The 19,915-nt window shown below is 41.5% G+C and overlaps 1 protein-coding gene across 1 annotated transcript; it reads left to right on the top strand.

Annotated features, from left to right (window-relative positions):
- The first annotated feature begins 1,078 nt into the window (after nt 1-1,078).
- UGT3A2 (UDP glycosyltransferase family 3 member A2) lies at nt 1,079-19,898 on the top strand. Its single transcript, XM_072824899.1, has 7 exons — nt 1,079-1,275; nt 3,838-3,939; nt 10,988-11,102; nt 13,612-14,143; nt 16,330-16,558; nt 18,087-18,306; nt 19,420-19,898. The coding sequence occupies exons 1-7, from the start codon at nt 1,185-1,187 to the stop codon at nt 19,694-19,696; spliced, it is 1,566 nt and encodes a 521-aa protein (XP_072681000.1). The 5' UTR covers nt 1,079-1,184; the 3' UTR covers nt 19,697-19,898.
- Nucleotides 19,899-19,915: the final 17 nt, after the last annotated feature.

Here is a 19,915-nt window from a genome sequence, read left to right on the forward strand (position 1 = left end):
TCATGCCCTTCTTTGAGGCACTGAGCCTCAACCATTCCAGCCTCTGTGTCCAGGATCTTCTCAGCCTGTTTCCCTCATTCTCACCTCTACCACTTGGAATAACACCTAAAACAGGTACCTACATTTTTTTTTTTCATTTTCTATTGCCTCTCCTGTAAGCTCTTGTCAAAGCTGAGAAAGCTACATGTAGCTCTTTGATCAGGAAAGGAAAAGTTTCCAAGAATTATCCTTCCCTTTTCCCTGGAAAAGAGACTCTGTCCTCATTGCCTGGAATTCTGTTCCTGGCCACTAAGGCTGTAAGGGAAGCTGCACTGAAAACCTTTACAAGAGCCAGTCTTCCTCTGAGGATAGAAAGCCCAGATATGCCTTCTGGGGTTTGCGTGCCTGGTCCTTGCCAGGGCTAATGTGACAAAGAGGCAGAATTACAAGACGTCCTCAATTTGTGCCTGTCGAGACAGGATCCCCAGTCCTATTTCATGATGCTCATTTGGAATTACAGTGTCAGCTTTGGAGGTTCAAACCTCCAGGTAAAGCCTTGGAGGTCTAAAGTTAGGGCTCTAGCACCTCTTCATGAATAAATGACCTCCCTAAGAGGTCTTCAGAACCTAACCCAGGATCGGTAGGTCAACTTCTCTTGGGGATTTGCCTCTAGAGAGTAGACACAGACTACTCCCAGGGAGTGGCATCTGTTGAGATTAGAAGCCTAACAGGGATTCTAAGCAAATACCTAGGGAAATGGAGCATGCAGATGACGGTATGAGGTTAACAGAGCAGTTAGGAGGTGGGAAAATTCGTGGACGGGTCCCCCAAATGGGGATGGGTGTGAGTCACCTGGAGGTGGAATTATCTTGGAAGCGACTTCCAAGGTCCTCACATCCCTGGTTCAGAGTACCCTCTCAGCGGAGAGCGTGGTGATGACACGGACAGGGACAGAGAGGGGTTAAGGAGAGCTCACTGACCCCTCCTTCCCACTGCCCGAGGTTAGGGAGGGTGAGGCCAAATTAGCCAGTGGGGCGAGCATCCTGGGAGGAGGAGCAGAAGGGCAAGAAGCCACAAAGCCGAGAGAGCACAGGCGGGGCCCGTCTGCCCGCCAGCACTTTCCTGAGCTGCGAGCCGAGCGTGTCCCCAGGGCGCACGGGGTGCACGGGGCGCGGGGCTGCCCTTCCCGACGCGCCCCCACGACCATGGCCGGGCGCGCGCTGCTGCTCGGCGGCCTCCTTCTGCCGGGGGTCCTGCTTTCCGAGGCCGCCAGGATCCTGACCGTGTCTTTGGTGGGTGAGTGCTCGGCGGGAGGACCGACGGGCGTGCCCCCGGCACTCGGGGTTGGCTCGGCACGCAGCTCCGGTCCCAGCCTCTCCCTCGGTTGTCCGGACTGGGCCGGAGTCCCAGGCTACGCGCCCGACGGGGGAAAGGAGGAGCCCGACGGCGGGAAGACGCTCCCCGAGGGAATACAGCACCTCCTCCTCCCTCTCCCCACTCAGGTTGGCTCTCCGAGGCCCGGGACTGGGTCCAGAAGGTTGCGATCCCGCCCAGGGCCGGAGACCCCGGCCGCCTCCCCCGGGGCTCCGGCTGCGTGGTGCGCAGCGACTGCCAATGGGCACGGTGGGAGCGTTTGCAGCCCCTCGCAGGTCAGGGCGGGGGGCTCCGGGGGTGCTTCTGCCCCAGAAGCACCGCCTGGGAGCCAGGGTGGAGCAGGGGACACCTAGGAGGGTGGAGTGCTTTCATCCAGAGGAAACCTGGAGTAGGGGCCAGGGCTGGGGACTGGGCCCTGGACATTCGGGTCTCACGTGGCTGCAAGTGTTTGCAGGATTCGGGGGGGGGGGAGGGGCTGCTAATTCTGCGTTTTGTGGCCTCGGTTTTACTTCCTTTACTTTTGCACGGAAGGGAATAGACGATGAAAAAGAAAAGGGATAAAGGGAAGAGGATCAGGATCCAGGGTCATCATAAGATGAGGCTTTCCCAAGATAGCATCTCCACCCGCAGTGGGGGCTCTTTTAGGTCACTTACTGCGCGCAAGTCACTGGGAATTAGGAGATTTTAGAGCTCGAGGGAATCATGAACAATCTCATCTAAACCCCCAAAGAGTCCCCCCACCCCCCAGCAGGAAACTCAGGAGGTGAGGCACCTTTTGCCAGAGCACACCAGGCCTCCCTAATGGCACATACCAGGGATTTAGTTGGGGTTTCTTCCCCAAGACCAGCGTCTCCACAGCTTCCATTCCCACGCACTTTTCAGTGGGGATTAAACAACAAACAAACAACAACAACAAAAAAAACCCAAATTGAATAAATAAAAATAAAATCTTAAAAAAAAAAAAAAAAAAGGCAGCCCCGGTGACCCAGCGGTTTAGCGCCTGTCTTCAGCCCGTGGTGTGATCCTGGAGACCCGGGATCGAGTCCCACGTCAGGCTCCCTGCATGGAGCCTGTGTCTCTCTCATCCTCTCTCTCTCTCTCTCTCTCTCTCTCTCTCTCTCTGTCATGAATAAATAAAAATAAAATCTTAAAAAAAAAACACAACAAAACAAAACAAAACAGAATAAAACAAAAAAAACTCTTTAAGAGACCCTGTAACTCCTTTTGAACTCTTGTTTTTTCTGTTTTGATTGTTAGTGGCAGTGACGTGAAAGAGCTCCCTCACCTGTTGAAAGCCGGTGACCCGGGCCTCGCAGCGGGAGCAGGTGCGGTCGGAGGCCCCGCCTCTGTCCCAGAATGCACCGGGGCACCGCGCCCCACAAGCATGGCGGCCTCCGCGGGCGGGCTCCCCCCGCCTCTCTCGGGGCCTTCGTCGGGTTCAACGTGAGCCCGAGCAGGCCCGCCGAGGCCGCAGGGGCTTGTTGCGGAATCCACGTTGCCCCGGGCAACACAAGCATAAATACACGAGACCGGACTAACCTCCACGGATACACGCGCGCCTGTAGTCCCGTGACCCCCCTGTGACCCGGCGTCACGGGCCGCACCTTCCCAACCACCCCGCTTCCCGGTTGGGCAGGTTCTCTTCCTTCCCTCCTGACCGGGCTCTCTCTGCTGCGGAGACTCAGGCTCAACAAAAATGCCCCGTGACGGCTCGAGATTTTAGACACTTCTTGCAATGATAGAACCTGTACCTCGTGCCCATCAAGCTTCTCTTTCCTTGGGGTCCCAGGAGTTTTCTAGGAGGGTGCTGTCCCAGTCTCCCCTGCACACAGGATCCCGTAGTTCTACCTCAAGGGCCCGCAGTTACCCTCAATGCCTTAATTTGATGTTGAGCAAAATGCAGGCCCCAACTGAGAAACCTCTTGCCAAGTATATTTGAATCTCAAGGATTTTGGCTGTAAGCGGTGGCTCGGCTTCCCTCTGCTCCAATGGCTCTTTCTTGGACTGATACTCAAGTTCCCAGGTTTCTGGCTCCTACACTAGCATACATTTCCAAAGGAGAAGATTCCAGAATGAACTCTGATTAATTGCCCTTTAGGAACCATTCACATTCATATACAGCACGGTGCCAAACTTTCTACCAGTACAGTTATTTCTTTAGGACGCATTGTCTCCATAAGGCCTGGCTAAAATTTGCATGTACTTAGGATCAGGAATTCTTTAAGGTGTAAACAGAACAGCTCATCACACTGACTTTTGGTCATTTTTGTGACCGCAGTTACAAAGAGGATGATGGAGGTTTGCCACGGTCAAGGATTTGGGCCAGTCGGGTGGGAGATGGACAGACTTACTGATGAAGCTCATCTTCCTCCACTCACCATGAAATTTCTGTTTCCTAACTCTCATCTCCTGGATCTATCAACCTATCAGCTTCAGGCACGTTATTCTCAACATTACAAATATGAAGTTGTACATTGTTCCTAGGTGGAAGCCATCATCTACTGATGGACCAGGTGTCTCAGATTCTTCAAGATCATCATCATAATGTCATCATGCTTCACCAGAAAGGAAATTCATTGATAACAGGTATCTTTCCCCACCAATTCTTGATTTCTTCTACTCTGTGCATAGGATAGAATAGAACAACGATGACTTTTGCTTAGAAAAGTATTTTTAAAATCTAATTGGACTGAAAGAACAAGAAATGTGTGTGTGTGTGTGTGTGTGTGTGTTGGAAAACTTTCCAAGGTGTTGGAAAACTTCTTGGCTCTGTATCCCAGCACTCCACACTCTGTAGTCCCATATTTTCCTCCCTTACCTTGACTTCCACTTCATCCCAAGCAACCCTCCATATAGTACAGATTATTTTGGTAAGTGATACTTCATAACGGCATGAAAACACATGAACAGAAGTGTTCAGGCAAATATATGATTTTCTTTTGCTTTATCACAAATTACTCTTCTTTTTTATTTCATAGATTACATTCTCCCTTTATGATATCTGAAATCTAAGAAAGCTTTCTTAGGAAGTCCCTTATTTATCCAGCTAAGATCTATCATTGAGATGATTTTGTTCTCTTGAAAAATCAATGACTGCCCAACAATTTGTGTGTAATCATGTTTGGACGTTCTTAACTAAATCACTGAATCCAATGAATTTTAGCTAATATGAGCAATAAATCTTGTCTATTGACAGACAAGAAAACAGCAGCCCAGAGAACTGAAATGGCTTGCTCAAGGTAATATGGCAGGCTAATAATAATGTTGGGTGGATTTAGTACTTTAAGCTTTGGATTGCTCAATCTGATGTCTTCTTAGGCTTTGATTAAAAAAAAAAGATGCAATTTTGAGCAGCAGCTTTGAAGAATAAAATTCTGAGAAATTATAAAACTTTAAAGGTGATCAGTCTTTGTTATTCAGATTTTATTAAGACAAGTTCTTTTCTGTGAAAATTTCTTTTAAGATTCTTATTGTGGTAATATATACACAGCATAAAATTTGCCACTTAAACATTTGCTTTGTAAGTTTAGTGATGGTGAGTACATTCACATTGTTGTGCAACCATCACTGCCATTCATCTCTAGAACATTTCTATCTTCACAAACGGGAACTCTGTTCTGATTGTATGGTAACGGCCAATTACCCCTTGCCAGCAGCCCTTGGTAACCATTATTCTACTTTATTTCTCTAATAATTTGACTATTCTAGTTACCTCATTTAAGTAGAAACATACAATATTTGTTTTTGTGTGTCTGGCTCGTTTCACTTTGCATGGTGTCTTCAAGGCTCATCCATGCTATAGTATGGATCACAATATCTTCCCTTTTTTAAGACTGAATAATGTTCTATTATAAGGACATACTATATTTTGTTAACCTGGTCATCTGTTGATGGACATTTGAGTTGTTTCCACCTTTTTGGATATTGTGAATAATGCTGCTATGAAAATTGGTGTACAAATATCTATTTGAGTTCCCACTTAAAACCATTTTAATCACCTTCTAGATTAGGTTCTGCATCCTTCACTGAACATTATTTATATGTATATCTTTTTTATACCTGCGTTTACCACAGACATGATTAAATAGCTGTAGTATATTAATTTTCAAAGTAGTTATTCTTAATTTTGAAAATTGCAATTAAATTTAATTAAAATTTTAAGTTAAATTAAGTTAAATTAAAATTTTAATTTGATTAAAAAATAATTTGGGTAGTTCCCATTAATTTTCAGAAACCAGTAAAAGCGACAGACCTTCTAACCCTTTAATAAATATATGTACATAAAAATCTATAAACAATTTGAAATCATGAATCCCTTCAATTTTTTTTATTAGTTTCAGAGGCAGAACTTAGTGATTCATCAGTTGCATGTAATACCCAGGCTCATTACATGAAGTGCCCTCCTTAATGCCCATCAACCAGTTATCTCTTCTCCACATCCACCTCTCCTCCAGCAACCCTCATTTTGTTTTCTGGACTTCAGCATCTCTTATGGTTTGCCTCTCTCAATTTTCATATTATTTTATATTTCCTTCCTTTCCCCTATGTTCATCTGTTTTGTTTCTTAAATTCCACATATGAGTGAATTCATATGGGGTTTGTCTTTCTCTGACTTATTTTACTTAGCATAATACCCTCTAGTTCCATCCACATTATTGCAAATGGCAAGATTTCATTCCTTTTGATGGATGAGTAATATTACATTGTGTGTATATATATAAAACATCTTCTTTATCCATTCATCTGTCGATGGACATATGGGCTCTTTCCATAGTTAGGCTATTATGGAGATTGCTGCTATAAACATTTGGGTGCATGTGCCCCTTTGAATCACTATGTTTGTATCCTTTGGATAAATATCTAGTAGTGTAATTGATGGATCATAGGGTAGCTCTATTTTTAACTTTTTGAAGAACCTCCATACTGTTTTTCGGAGTGGCTGTACCAGTTTGCATTTCCACCAACAGAATAAGAGGTTTTCCCTTTCTCCACATCTTTGCCAACATCCGTTGTTTCCTGAGTTGTTATTTTTACCTATCTGACTGACGTGAGGTGCTATCTCATTGTGGTTTTGATTTGTATTTCCCTGGTGCTGAGTGATATTGAGTGTTTTTTCATGTGTCTGTTGGCCATTTGTATGTCTTTTTTTGGTCCCTTCAGTTTCATCCTTAGCTTCCAGGTTTAGGAGTCTCGAGTTTCTTCTAGTATTCCCCAATCATGGGCATTTTTGAGGCTTTGAAACAGCATATTAATTCTTTACCTTGACTAGATGTCTGCAAACAGGGAAAAAACACATGACTGAGTTATTATTTTTGACCTGATGCCCATTTCAGTGTATTGTAGCATTTGAACCTTACAATGTGTTCACTCCTTGTTTGGACACATTTTCCCATATTGTTCATTCATTACTACTTTAATAAAGAAATGGTATCAGGTTGAAGAAGCAAAGATCTTCAATATTCACATATACTGTGGCTCCAACCAATGTCAGGCATTATAATTGGGCTATCAATAGAGGCTGGAAAAATATTGAGAAGTCTGATAGAATAAATCTAGATTGTCTTGAAGAGACCATTGGTAGAAATGTGGATTTTAAGAATTCTGTTGCAATATATACAAATATGAAATCATGTTTTAAACCTGAAGCTAATGTGATGTTACATGTCATTTGTATCCTAATGGAAAATATAAGAATTCTGCTAATGAGGACCAAGAAGGAAGTGAGGAGCATGGTAGAGAAAATCTATATTGTCTGAGACAGTATGTAAACCATCATAAACACACACCTCTGGTAAAAATATAGATATTGAGGACTTCTTGCTTCTTATAGTAAAATGTGAGAGGAAAGAGATAAATTGAAGGAAAAACCATTAATCATAAAGAAATGAGGACTTCTTGATTTAGGAAATTCTCAGCCTATCCAGATTGCAAAAGATTCTAAAATTAGGAGATTCACTGTCAGGAAAGAGAAAACCAGAGTTGTGGCTGGATAGCCTCTTGCGGTTGCCTCTGTATGGTCAGAATATTCAGTCTCACAGAGCTCTTTAAATGTTAAGTGTGTGAATCATGAGTCCCTTCAGCTCTGTTGTCTGAAGCCGAAAGTAGAGATGAAATTATTTTTAAAGATCTGTGTAGTAGCTCTTGTATAGTAGAGTGAATTCCCATGACATACCCAGAAGATCCATAAGGTCCTTGAGAATTTTATACCAGGATAAACACTGCCAATTTAGACTGAGAAAGACAGAGAAAGAATGACATGAAAGAGGGCCATTGAACTCCCCCAAAGTAAGAAACATAAATTATTCAGCTGAGAGCTCACACTACCTTTTATGAAGAACAAATGAAGTGTCTGAGTGTGACCAGTGAGTACAGAGGGTAGAACTTCAAGCTTCAGGGCTGAGCTTCAAATCACAGCAGGTTATTTCCAGTTTTTAAAACCTAACATTGTCTGCCCAGTTGGAAGTCAACATGTCTTAGGACCAGAAATTCATACTTTCCTTCCATTTTGTTCCATTTTGAATGATAATTATCTATAACTGGCATCTTAATATTTCTTGGAAGCAGATAAACTGTTTCCTAATTTCATAGGTCCACAGATGGATCATATCCAGACTCTCCCACCCATACCTGATTGAATTATTTGGATAATATAATTTGGGACATTCAAGCTAATGATATTTAGATGAGATTTTGAACTATGAGTTGATGATATAATGGTTTGAGACTTGTGGGAATGTTGGGATGGGATGATTGTATTTTGTATGGGATATGGATATGAGTATTTGAGGTCCAGCGAGCAGAATATGATGGTAGAAGGTAATGCCCTCACCCAAAGAGATCCTCTAATCTTTAGAACCAATGAATATGCTACCTTACATGGCAAAGGGACTTTGCAGATGTGATTAATATAAAGATTTTGAGATGAGGCAATTATTTTGGATTATCCATTTGGGCTCTATATAATTACAAGAGTCCTTTTAAAAAAAAGAGAAGATTGGGGGGATGGGATAACTGAGTGATGGGTATTAAGGAGGGCACTTGATGTAATGAGCACTGGATGTTATATGCAACTGATGAATTGCTAAACTCTACCTCTGAAACTAATAATACACTATATGTAATTAATTGATTTTAAATTAAAAAGAGAGAAGAGGACAAGAGAGTAAAAGAAGGAAATGTGATGATGGAAGGAAAAGTCAGATGATGGGTGATGTCATTTCCAGTTGAAAGGAGGCCATGAGCCAAGGAATGAAGGCAACCATTAAAAGATGGAAAAAACAAGAAAATGGACTATCCTTTAGAGCCTCCAAAAGGAACGCTGGCCTACCCACACCTTTCTCTTGTCCTAGTGAGACCCATTTTGGACATCTGATCTCCAGAATTATAAGATAATAAATTTGTTTTGTTTTAAGCAACTAAGTTTATATAGTAATTAACTACAGCAGCAATTGGAGACTAATACTGCTATCACAGGTAGACAACTCCAGGAAGCATGGGAAGAGGTTGCTGAAGGCTTGATAATGAATGCAAATGTAAGGGGTACTAATGACAGCGCCTACTGTATTGCAATTTGGACCAATTCTAGATCTTTTTGTTATTTGACATTATTCAAGGTGGGCCAATTTTCAAAATTAAGCATAAATGGATTTATGTATAAATCAGAAATATATTGTCTCCAGATTGAAAAAAGGTTTTAAAGTTGTTGGATTTGTTGAGATATTGTGGTGTTGTGAGTCAATAGTTGTTTCTTTTTTGTATATAAAAATTTTATTTATTTATTTGAGAGATCGAGAGAATCCATGAGCAGTGGGAGGGGCAGAGGGCAAGGGAGATGAAAAAGCAGACTCCCGCTCAACAGGAAGCCCAACTTGAGGCTCAATCCCTAGGACCTTAAGATCATCACCTGAGCTAAAGTCAGATGCTTAATGAGCTACCCAGGTGCCCTAATAGTTGTTTTTTGATAGTGTCATGGATAGAGAGGCCTTACCTGATCAGATAATTCCCAGGAATTTAACTGAGGTCCTAGGCCTTGAGCTTTGGGTGTGGCAATGGCACATCCCTTTGTGGGAGTTCCTTTGAGAATGTTTCTCTGTACTGAGTATGTCAAATGATTATCCTTAGAGCAGGGTATTCTCAATATAATGTACTAGTGGTTCCTGGTGAAAGTTGGATTTGATTAAGATCTTGCCAATAAAGATTATGGCCAATAGTAGGACTACTGAAATACTTTGAGGACAACAAATTAAAGGTGTTCTGTGTCCTTTCGGAGGTGAAGGCAAACTGAAGCTGGGAGCATATTGACATAGGTACTGAATAGAACATACTAGCCTGTGATTGGAAATCTGTAACTGCAAAGTATTTGACAGTACATACTTGGATTGTAGTAATTTCACTAAGATTGGGCTTGGTGGTTTTAACATGTAGGGCTGTGCATTAACGTATCCCCAGTTTACACACAATTTGATTGGATGTTATAACTGATGAAAACTTATATGTACAAGAGAGTATAGAATTTTTATTACTCAAATAATGCTTTTTTTTTTTTAGAAGATTAGGACAGGTTCCTAAGCAAATCTAAAAAATGGCTTTCCAGAGAAGAAAGGGATAACTGGTTTGAGTTTTTATTGTGGGTAGAGAGTTGGGATGTGATGAAGGTTCCCCCACATTGACTTAACTTGCATAGTTTGAAACTCCCACAAGGGCCAAGGGAACATGCTGACTTTCTTAATAGTTTGATCAGATGAAGTACTGAAGAGGGCATGAGAGATAGGGCTTGAAAACTGTCAGTAGTCAAACATCAAAAATGGACTCAGACTTTTTATTATACATGAATATGTGGGAGAAGCCATGCTGGTAAGTAGAGGTACAGAAGTCTACTATTTTATGTTTTTTAGTATTTTTTTATTGAATAAAAAAAAACATTTGGATTTACCACTCTAAATAATGAAAATGAGTTTTTCTAAAACAGAAAGAACAGAGGCTCTGAAATCAAATTCTATAACTTCCTTGACAAATTATCTTAAAGATAATTAACTTTGCATCTTTAATTACCTTTGTTTCCTTACCTGTAAAATGAGACAGATAGTTAAACCTTATAGAAGCTTTAAATGGAATCTTCCAGGGGCACCTAGTGGCTCAGTTAGTTAATCATATGACTCTTTATTTTGGCTTAGGTCATGATCTTAGGGTTGTGAGATCAAGCCCTTCATTAGGCTTGGTGCTGAGCAGAGAGTCTGCTTGAGGTTTTCTCCCTCTCTCTCTCTATCTCTCTCTGCTTCTGCCCCTTCCCTTGCTCTTGTGTGCTCCCTCTCTCAAATAAATATAAATAAATAAATAAATAAATAAATAAATAAATAAATAAATAAATAAATAAATAAGTCTTTTTAAAAAATGGAAGCTTCCATAACTTTAAATTGAGAAGCACTCCTGAATTAGTGTAAGGTTCTCAATACATGTTATCATTTTATAAGGCTGAATGAATGAAAATGCAGCCAAACAATACAAAAGTAGTCCAAAAGGCAAACATTTAAAGAAAGTAAAATTATTTGAGCAAACAAATATTGATATTATCACACTAATACTAATCCATGTTTTGTGACATATTTATCATTTTTAATCCATGGGTGTTTTTCAGATTTTACAGAGAAGGAAACATCATACCAAGTTATTCCTTGGTTTCCACCTGAAGATTACAACAAAAGATTGAAGGAGTATGTAGATTATTTTATAGAAGAAGCTTTGAATGGCAGGTAATTGTTATTTTTTATTACTTGAGCCAAAGAGTCACTATTTTAGTGATGTAAATGAATGGATGGATGCATGGATGTTTGGGCTGAAGACATAAGAAAGGGATGATGGATGGGTGGATAGATGAAGGGATAGATGATGCATGGATGATTGGGGAATCAAGTATTCACACCAAATCATCCAGTTTAATCACTGGAGATTCTTCTTTGCTTTGCACTATTCCTCTTCCATGAATGGATTGATTTTATTTATTTATTTATTTATTTATTTATTTATTTATTTATTTATTTATTTATTTTCCATGAATGGATTTCTGTAGAAAGTAGAGGTTGTTTCTTCTGGGATGTACTTTCAACACTTCTCTTATAATCTTTGTTTATAACCTCCCCAACACAGAAACATAGGCACCTCACCCTCTCACTCTTGGTAGGGAAATGAAATAAGGAAATAACTTTTTCTTCTTTTCTTCACACATATTCTATTAATGGGGGAAGACTTAAGAACCTTGATTTCGTAACAATTGAACATCTAGCCATTAAAGATGCATTTATTGGGGTGCCAGGGCAGCCCAGAGAGAGAGTGAGACAGAGAAAGAGAGAGCAGGAGCAGAGGGAGGGGTAGAGTAAGAGGCAGAGAAAGAGAATCTCAAGCAGACTCCCCACTGAGCACCGAGCCTGATGAGGGGCTTGATCTCACAATCCAGAGATCATGACCTGAGCCAAAATCAAGAGTCGGATGCTTAACCAAATGAGCCACCCAGGCACCCTGGCCATGTAAAGTCCTTGTAAAAAGCAATCAATCTCATGCAGAATAAGACACGACTCCTTTTGCCTTGTCTGAATGAAGAGGAACACATAACTCCTTACTCTTAGACATGAATGTGGGAAGACAAGAAAATCCATCTTAAATAATTACAGTGATCTTGCTTTCTTTTTACCTTGAAAATTTTACTTACTAGTCAAAGTCTTGCTTATATTTCCCTTTTTTCTGTAGAACCTTTTTTCCTTACTCAAACTGGGAGACCACAGTCCTTCTTGCCTAGGTCTGATCTAACCTATTCATTTGATACTGAGGCTGGATTATTTTGTACTGTTCGTTATTATATATTTCAACTATTTGCTCTATGTCTTCTCCCTTAATATTTTTGGAGACAGGCATAGGTAACTACGCATTCTTAAACATTTTTTCTCTTTGTTAGCTTAATTTTAGATATGATGATGAATGAAATATATTTTAGGAATTCTTATGGCACTACTGAAATTATCTAAAACATCTGACAGTCACACTCCTTTGTTAAAAGAAATCTTCAAAAATATACAGCCAAGGATGTTTTTTGCCAATCACTTTCATTGTATGACTTGAAGTTGATCCTAAATATCAGGCAGAGATCTGTATATTGTTAATAAGTTCTTCACTTCTGGTCCTTCTCACTCTGGGGTGCAGTGGTACACTAGTGTATAATTACAGGGTACCAGGGCATTGATTCTCATGGTCCTCCATGTAGCCAGTGGGCCCCTGATGTCTTGAGCTATTGCACCTGTTACCTCTGTTACCTTGAAGTGTAGATGGACATTTTTATCTATTTCTCCATAAGTGTATAAACAGGAAGCAAACAGAATCATATTCTATATAGGCAGTGATGGGAAAGCATTATAAGGAGATAGGTCCTAGGAATATTCCCCTGGGCAAAGTCTTAATCACATGTTAGTACTCTTTATCATTATCTTCTCTGGATACTTCAATCTACGTGGAGGTACAAAAGCTAATAATAATATTATTATTAACCGGACCTTGCTTTGCTTTTCCTTTCTCTTTTTTTTTCTTTCTCTATTTTCTTTTATTTTCTTTCATTGCTTGACTTGTGGGCATAGAAAGGTGGAATTCCCATTTTAGCTGAGTTTTGAGTTCTAATATGATAAATTAGTCCCTTGCATGAGGTGATCTATTACATTCAGAATCCACAGTGATTTTTAAAAATAGCCTGTATGATCAAAATTTGTGGGACTGTGTCATCAAGTGACTTCCACAGTTTGGCTGAGTAAACAAGAAAATCACTCATAAAAAGCCAGTATGTAAAAGAAAGTTAATGAGAACATTAGAGAATTTATCAAGTAGAAAGAGATCTTTGAGATTTGCTATGGTCAGAGAAGATATCCAGAGCAGAAGGTCCAACAGTGGCAATTTGTTTCCAGTTAACATAATTCAGATGTGCCTGTGGATTTCAAGAATTAACAACTCAAAGATACAATTTTTTGAAAAAACTGGCATAGAGAGTACTTGGGATTTGGATGAAAGAAGGAAGAGGAGGGGAAAAAGAGAACACTCTCCAGAACAGAACATGTGCTCAAAGTGACTGAGATGAGGGTACTTGTAAACAGTGGTGGGACAGGTGTGTTGCTGCTAGGTGTGGTCTTGCTCACCTGGGATATTTTCTTTGTAGCTCAAGATTCCTTTACACATGTGAAATTAACACTTCCAGTGAATAGTCACTCTTTCTTTTCTTTCCTACAGACACACATTTGGAAAATTTTTAGACTTTATGAAACTACTGGGGCTTCAGTGCAGTCATTTTTTAAGGAGAAAGGATATCATGGACATCTTAAAGAATGAGAACTTTGATCTAGTGATAATTGAGAATTTTGACTACTGTTCTTTCCTGGTTGCTGAGAAGCTTGGAAAACCATTTGTGTCCATTCTCTCTTCCTCGTTTGGTACTATAGATTTTGGACTACCATGCCCCCTGTCTTATGTCCCAGTATTCCATTCCCTTCTAACTGACCACATGGACTTCTGGGGCCGAGTGAAGAATTTTCTGATGTTCTTCAATTTCTCCAGAAAACAATGGCAAATCCAGTCTTCTTATGACAACGCCATCAAGGAACATTTCCCAGAAGGCTCTAGGCCAGTGTTGTCTAATCTTCTAAAGAAAGCAGAACTATGGTTTGTTAACTCTGACTTTGCATTTGATTTTGCTCGCCCCCTGCTTCCCAACACTGTGTATGTTGGAGGCTTAATGGCCAGACCTGTTAAACCAGTGCCACAAGTAAGTGGTTAGTGCTTAATATAGACTTCATGCAGAGCTCTTCCGTTGGTGGCTGCCCTGCCAGTGGGAACTGGGACAGAATAGGGTGAGGCAAGTGCATCTAAGACATGCTTTTAAGGAAGGCTCACTTTCAGGGTGATGCAATTATAGTGTTAGGAATTGCACAACCCTGAGGAATTCCTTACATAGTACATGTAGGGTCTTCTCTACTCCTAGCCCTGGTAGGATAAACCTTTCATTTTATTTTATTTTTAGTAATCTCTAAAACCAGCATGGATCTTGAACTCATGACCCCAGAGTTGAGAGTTGCATGCTTTTTCCACTGAGCCAGCCAGGTGCCCTGGGATAAGCCTTTTAATAAGTTGATATTTTCATGTGCATTTTGTATGAACACATATATAGTAACTGTGTAGCAAGCATTCATTACATGTGAGAATTGTTAAAGAGATGAGTTACTCACAATGAAACTCACAACAGTTATGTAACCAGTGGGATTGTGTGCCCACAGCAAGAAATGTGGGCATCATCACCTGCATCCCCAGGTTATAGAGGCCTAATTCCTAATTCCACCTAGGCCTTCTGATTTGATTGATCTGGGGTCAGTCCTGGGAATTGTACATTGTGGAAGCTGCTGCATTGGTTTGAATGCATAAACTCAGAACTACTGCAGTAGAAGTTTTTAACTGGCGGGGAGTAAGATGAGTTGGCTTCCTGTTGCTTATCAGCACTGGTTTGGCATTTTATGGAATTTATCTTATATAATATCTTGCCACCTGGAGGGAAGTATGATGCCACCTCCATTTTTGTAAATGAGACAGGGACTCAGGTGGCACAAGTGACTTTCCCGCTACCATTCATTTTAGAGCTGGAAAGAGCCTTGATTTGGTCTGGGTCTTCCAGGCACCCAAGTGTCTACCCTTTATCTACTGACCTTGACCTGAGTGAGTAGAGAGAGTTGGGGAATGATCCATGGGCTAGATGGGCTTTGAGTTGATGGCAGGATTTTTATGTATGGAGCTAGGGGTGGAAGGACTTCCAATTGAAGAGAATAAGTAGCTCTAAGTGTCAAAGTTAAAATAAGACAGGCACTACTGTGTGTTCTTTTGGTGACTCTAGCTAGACTAACCAGAAGATTCAATTGCATAAATATAGCCAGACCGGGTTGCAGGAGACTTTATTTGATAGGAAGGTGGGTTAGGCCTTGGTTATAGGGCAGGGGAAGGGGATTATTAAGTGGGAGCATAATGGGAGTAAGGATTGTAATGGCTGTTAGATAAGAGAGCCTTTTAAAATTTTTTCTCTGTATTTTCCAGTTTTTATATAGTGGTCTCATGTGGCTTTTGTAATTAAAAAGAATAACAAAGCTGTTGTCAAAGTGGTCCTTTGAGATGGTAAATCAGGCAGTATTATGCTGGATGGAATCAATCCAGGAAAGAGGGGCTAGAAGTTGATGAAGGGGGGCTCCACAAGTCCAGAGTCAGGGTCCGAAGAAATACTTGAAGCAAGAATTGACCAAAACTGTGTTAAAGCCAAGATTAAAACATTAAATCGCAACCTTAAGTACTTAAGTGTATTGCCTGAGGATTTTAAAGAATAAGCTGCTCAGATTTACGGTTACGACTGGGCACTACCACTTTTTAAAAGTCTTCTTATGTGGATATAATTTGTAGTCATGTGGGTGAGCCACTAACATAGAAGATGAATTACAAAAATCAGTTAATAAGAATATCACAACATATCAGAGCAAAGCACTCTACGCGGTGCATTGAATGTGAGTGGTCAGGAGCCTTTCTCCACTGTTCCACTTCTTATGCTAGAAGACTGCTCCTGGCTTCTCCAGTGTTGCCTCAAACATAGCTCCTCCCTCTGTCAGACTCTAACACCCGACCAGTATTCTTCCTTACACTACCATTTTCTGGTGGCCTTGGGAAATTCCCAAGCAACCATGTCTCCATTGACTTATGATGAGCAGAGGGTCTAGGATGGCCCTGACACTAGCATCAGGATTTTAAAGAAGAAAAATATTCCCACTAACACAATGGGCATAAGCACCATGCAGAAAGTACTGAGCTGTCCCATGGGCTGCGCCCTAGGAATGATGGGAGGGTATGTTCAGTAAATAGCTGGTTTCATTTCATGGCTGAACAACTTTGTTCACCTCTTTTTCCTTTCTTACCTCTCTCCAGGAATTTGAGAATTTCATCGCCAAATTTGGAGACTCTGGTTTTGTTCTTGTAGCCCTGGGCTCCATGGTGAGCACCGTTCAAACTCAGGAACTTCTCAGAGAGATGAATGGTGCCTTTGCTAATCTCTCGCAAGGGGTTATATGGAAGTGTAATCCTTATTGGCCCAAAGAGATCAAATTGGCAGCAAATGTGAAAATTGTGAACTGGCTTCCTCAGAATGACCTCCTGGGTAAGGACTGCCCAGGTCTGACCCTTCTCATTTACATACTTTTAGGACTCCTCAGGCTCTGACCTCTAGTAGGGCAATCCCATTTGCACTAGAAGGAGCTCTGATAGCAGGGTAAGTGTTGGGAAGGCAGGAACAGAACAGCCAGCTGGAGTTCTTAGGGCAGATCTTACAGATCCTATGTCTAATGAGATCAGGTGCCCAAACAGCCATCTCCCCTTTGTGTTTTTTATCCCAAGCCAGATATCAAGAGACATCAAAATCACCCTGACTTACTGTATTAGATCTTGAAGAGGGTCATCCAAACACAATCCAAAACAAACTATGGATTCTAGAGAATACATATCAGAAGGATGTTGCCACTGTTTTTAGTGGCTTCATGAGTAACTGTTCACTCTCACATGCACTCACACGTGTGTGTATATGTATGTATGTGTGTGTATATATATACACACACATATACCCACTGCTCCCACAAACACATCTTTCTTAGCTATTAAGGTGTGAATAACTCATACCTTCACAACATTGGTGCCAATAGTGTCTTTAGGATGTGCAAAAATAACTGAGTGCCAAGATGAACAACCTCATAGTTATTTGGTCCATTTTTGTCCCTGGTCCCAGAGAGTTCCCTCACCTCCCCCACCCCCAATAGGTTTTCTTTGTGCTCAGTGCTGCTTGTTACAGATCCCTTGCTGCCATAGCCACTGATTGAATCAAAGACTTATAATCAAGATAATGACTTAAAATAACTTGAGGAATTGAAGGAACAGATTCCTGTCTCCACTTCTACAAATTTAACCCTTTTAAGTCTGGAGTGGGGCACATGGTGCTCCTTTCAAAGAAGAGACAAGATTCTGGTGCACCTCGGAGTTGAGTGATACAGGCTGAGACAAACTTTTCATTTTCAACAAATATCTTAGTTAGCTCTAAATAGGGTGGGATGGAAATGCTGGAAGTGGAAATACTCAAGTGTAGAGTCTAGTCTCTCCTTTCAAGGGGCTAATCATGTATTTGAGGAGACAACGCACACAGTATAAGTTTAAGGATTGCCACATGAGTTATGGGCCAATGAATGTGTCAGGAATTCAGAGAAGAGGGAAATAAGTTGGCAGGTGAGAAAAGAGTGCTCAAGACAAAGAGAAAGAGACAGAGAGAGACACAATGAGAAAACAGCTGGATGAAACGAAGGGAGTGACTAGGATGACAGAGAGAAAGATTGATGGATGGAGAGACATATATACTCCTTGCTTGGCATTATTGTCTAGAGAATTCCCTGGGTTCTGAGTCTTAGCTAGGTTCTGGCTACAGCAAGGAATTTCCACAAGAAGGCAGCACTTGGAATCCTGTATGTTAGTAACATGCATCTTGGATATTTCCCAAGCAAAACATTTTTTATAATGGCTCCAACAGACTTTGAAATTCCCTTTGTATTTTCTTCTGCCCTTCCTCCTTTCCCTGGTTTTCTGAAACTTTTCATTCTGAAAATTTTCAATCTGAAATATTCTGCTCTGTTTCTTAATTGCAACAGCTCACCCACACATCCGTCTTTTTGTCACCCATGGTGGGATGAATAGCATAATGGAGGCCATCCAACATGGTGTGCCCATGGTGGGGATTCCCCTATTTGGAGACCAGCCTGAAAACCTTGTCCGAGTAGAGGCCAAAATGTTTGGTGTCTCTATCCAGCTACAGCAGATCAAGGCAGAGACATTGGCTCTGAAGATGAAGCAAGTTATAGAAGATAAGAGGTAAGGAGCTCTTTGGGCTTGTGGTAACGTAGGCTGAATGAAGACAAAAAACACAAAGGGCACTGTGTGCCACTTTTTTGCAATAAAAGCTGAAACTTCCAAGACACAGAATAATACGTGCATGATGCTTACAACTGATGTGTTTCCTCTGAGGACAAGACTAGGCAATTTAGGTTAGATGTTGAAAACAATTGCTGTCTTAAGGGTGAAGACCTCAATATACTTATACAGGGTCTCTGAGAGGTCTTATATTTTGGAGTGCTTATAGTAGAATTCCATTTGAGTCAGGAGTTGCCTCTCTGTCCCCTAAAATGCCACACTGTTTCCTGCCTTAAGCCTTTTGTCAGTGCTACTCCCTGGGATATCCTTCCCTTCCCTTCACAGGGATGGCTCCTTCATGACAGTGTCATCTCCAATGTCCTCTCCTCAGAGAGGCAGGAGGTCTTTGTGTGACAGTCCTAAATACCTTATTCTCCAGCCCCTTCAATCATAATTTTTCTGTCTTAACACTTCTCATGATCAGTAACCACCCCATTTCTTTGTTTTAATTTATTGTGTGTCCCTTATACTAGAAAGTAGAGTGTAAGCTCCCTGGATGGCCAGGTGTGTCTCTTATTTCCCCTGTGTTCCCAGGGCCTAGCACAGGGCCTGCCACAAAGTAAACGGATAAATTTCTGTTAAGTGAGTCCGTAAAAAAGCTCATGTTCTCTTAAGTAAATTCCCATCCAGCACAATGATGTGATAACCATGATGGACTGGAGGTCTTATTAGGGTCTCAAGGACGTTTACCCTAAATCCGTGTATACTACATAGCATATATTCCTATATACTTTTTCTTTCATTGTACCATAAATATCCTTGGGTAGAGACGTGTCCTTACATTTTGGTCACCTTTTTATAGTTTAGCACTTTAGCACTAGGCTTGGATCTTTGCATGGAGGGACCAGTTAGAACTTTTCAGTGGGACCCACCTAGACTGTGGCAAGGCCAGGCCAAGAACTTTTCCTTCAAACTGAGTCTTTTGTGCATTTGGATGAAAGTGTGTGTGAGATGCAGGTCTCTAAGACTTCTGAGGTCGCATGAGTAATGCCCCACCCCCGTCTCTGCCAACAGGTACAAGTCAGCAGCCGTGGCTGCCAGCATCATCAGGAGCTCTCACCCCCTGACCCCTACCCAGAGGCTGGTGGGCTGGATCGATCACATCCTCCAGACAGGGGGTGCAGCTCACCTCAAGCCCTATGCCTTGCAGCAGCCATGGCATGAGCAGTACCTGCTGGACGTCATCTTGTTCCTGCTGGTGGTCACCCTGGGCACCCTGTGGCTCTGTGGGAAGCTGCTGGGCATGGTGGCCAGGTGGCTGTGTGGGACCAGGAAGCAGAAGAAGGCCTGATGGAGGTTCAGCCTTGACAGATGTTTGGGGAGCCACTGGTTGTATATGGTTTTCCCCAGCTCAGGACACCCGTTTTCTTCTCTGTATTGGTACTTGAGGGTGGCACTCAAATTGCTCTTCACTATTTTCTGTCTCTGTTTAGAAATTTTTGTGAAGCACTCTTGGTGGTCTTTTTAAAAAAATATACATTACATGAAATTGACTATTTTAGCCACTAAG

The sequence above is a fragment of the Canis lupus genome, chromosome 4, assembly GCF_048164855.1.
Source record: "Canis lupus baileyi chromosome 4, mCanLup2.hap1, whole genome shotgun sequence".
Taxonomy (NCBI): domain Eukaryota; kingdom Metazoa; phylum Chordata; class Mammalia; order Carnivora; family Canidae; genus Canis; species Canis lupus.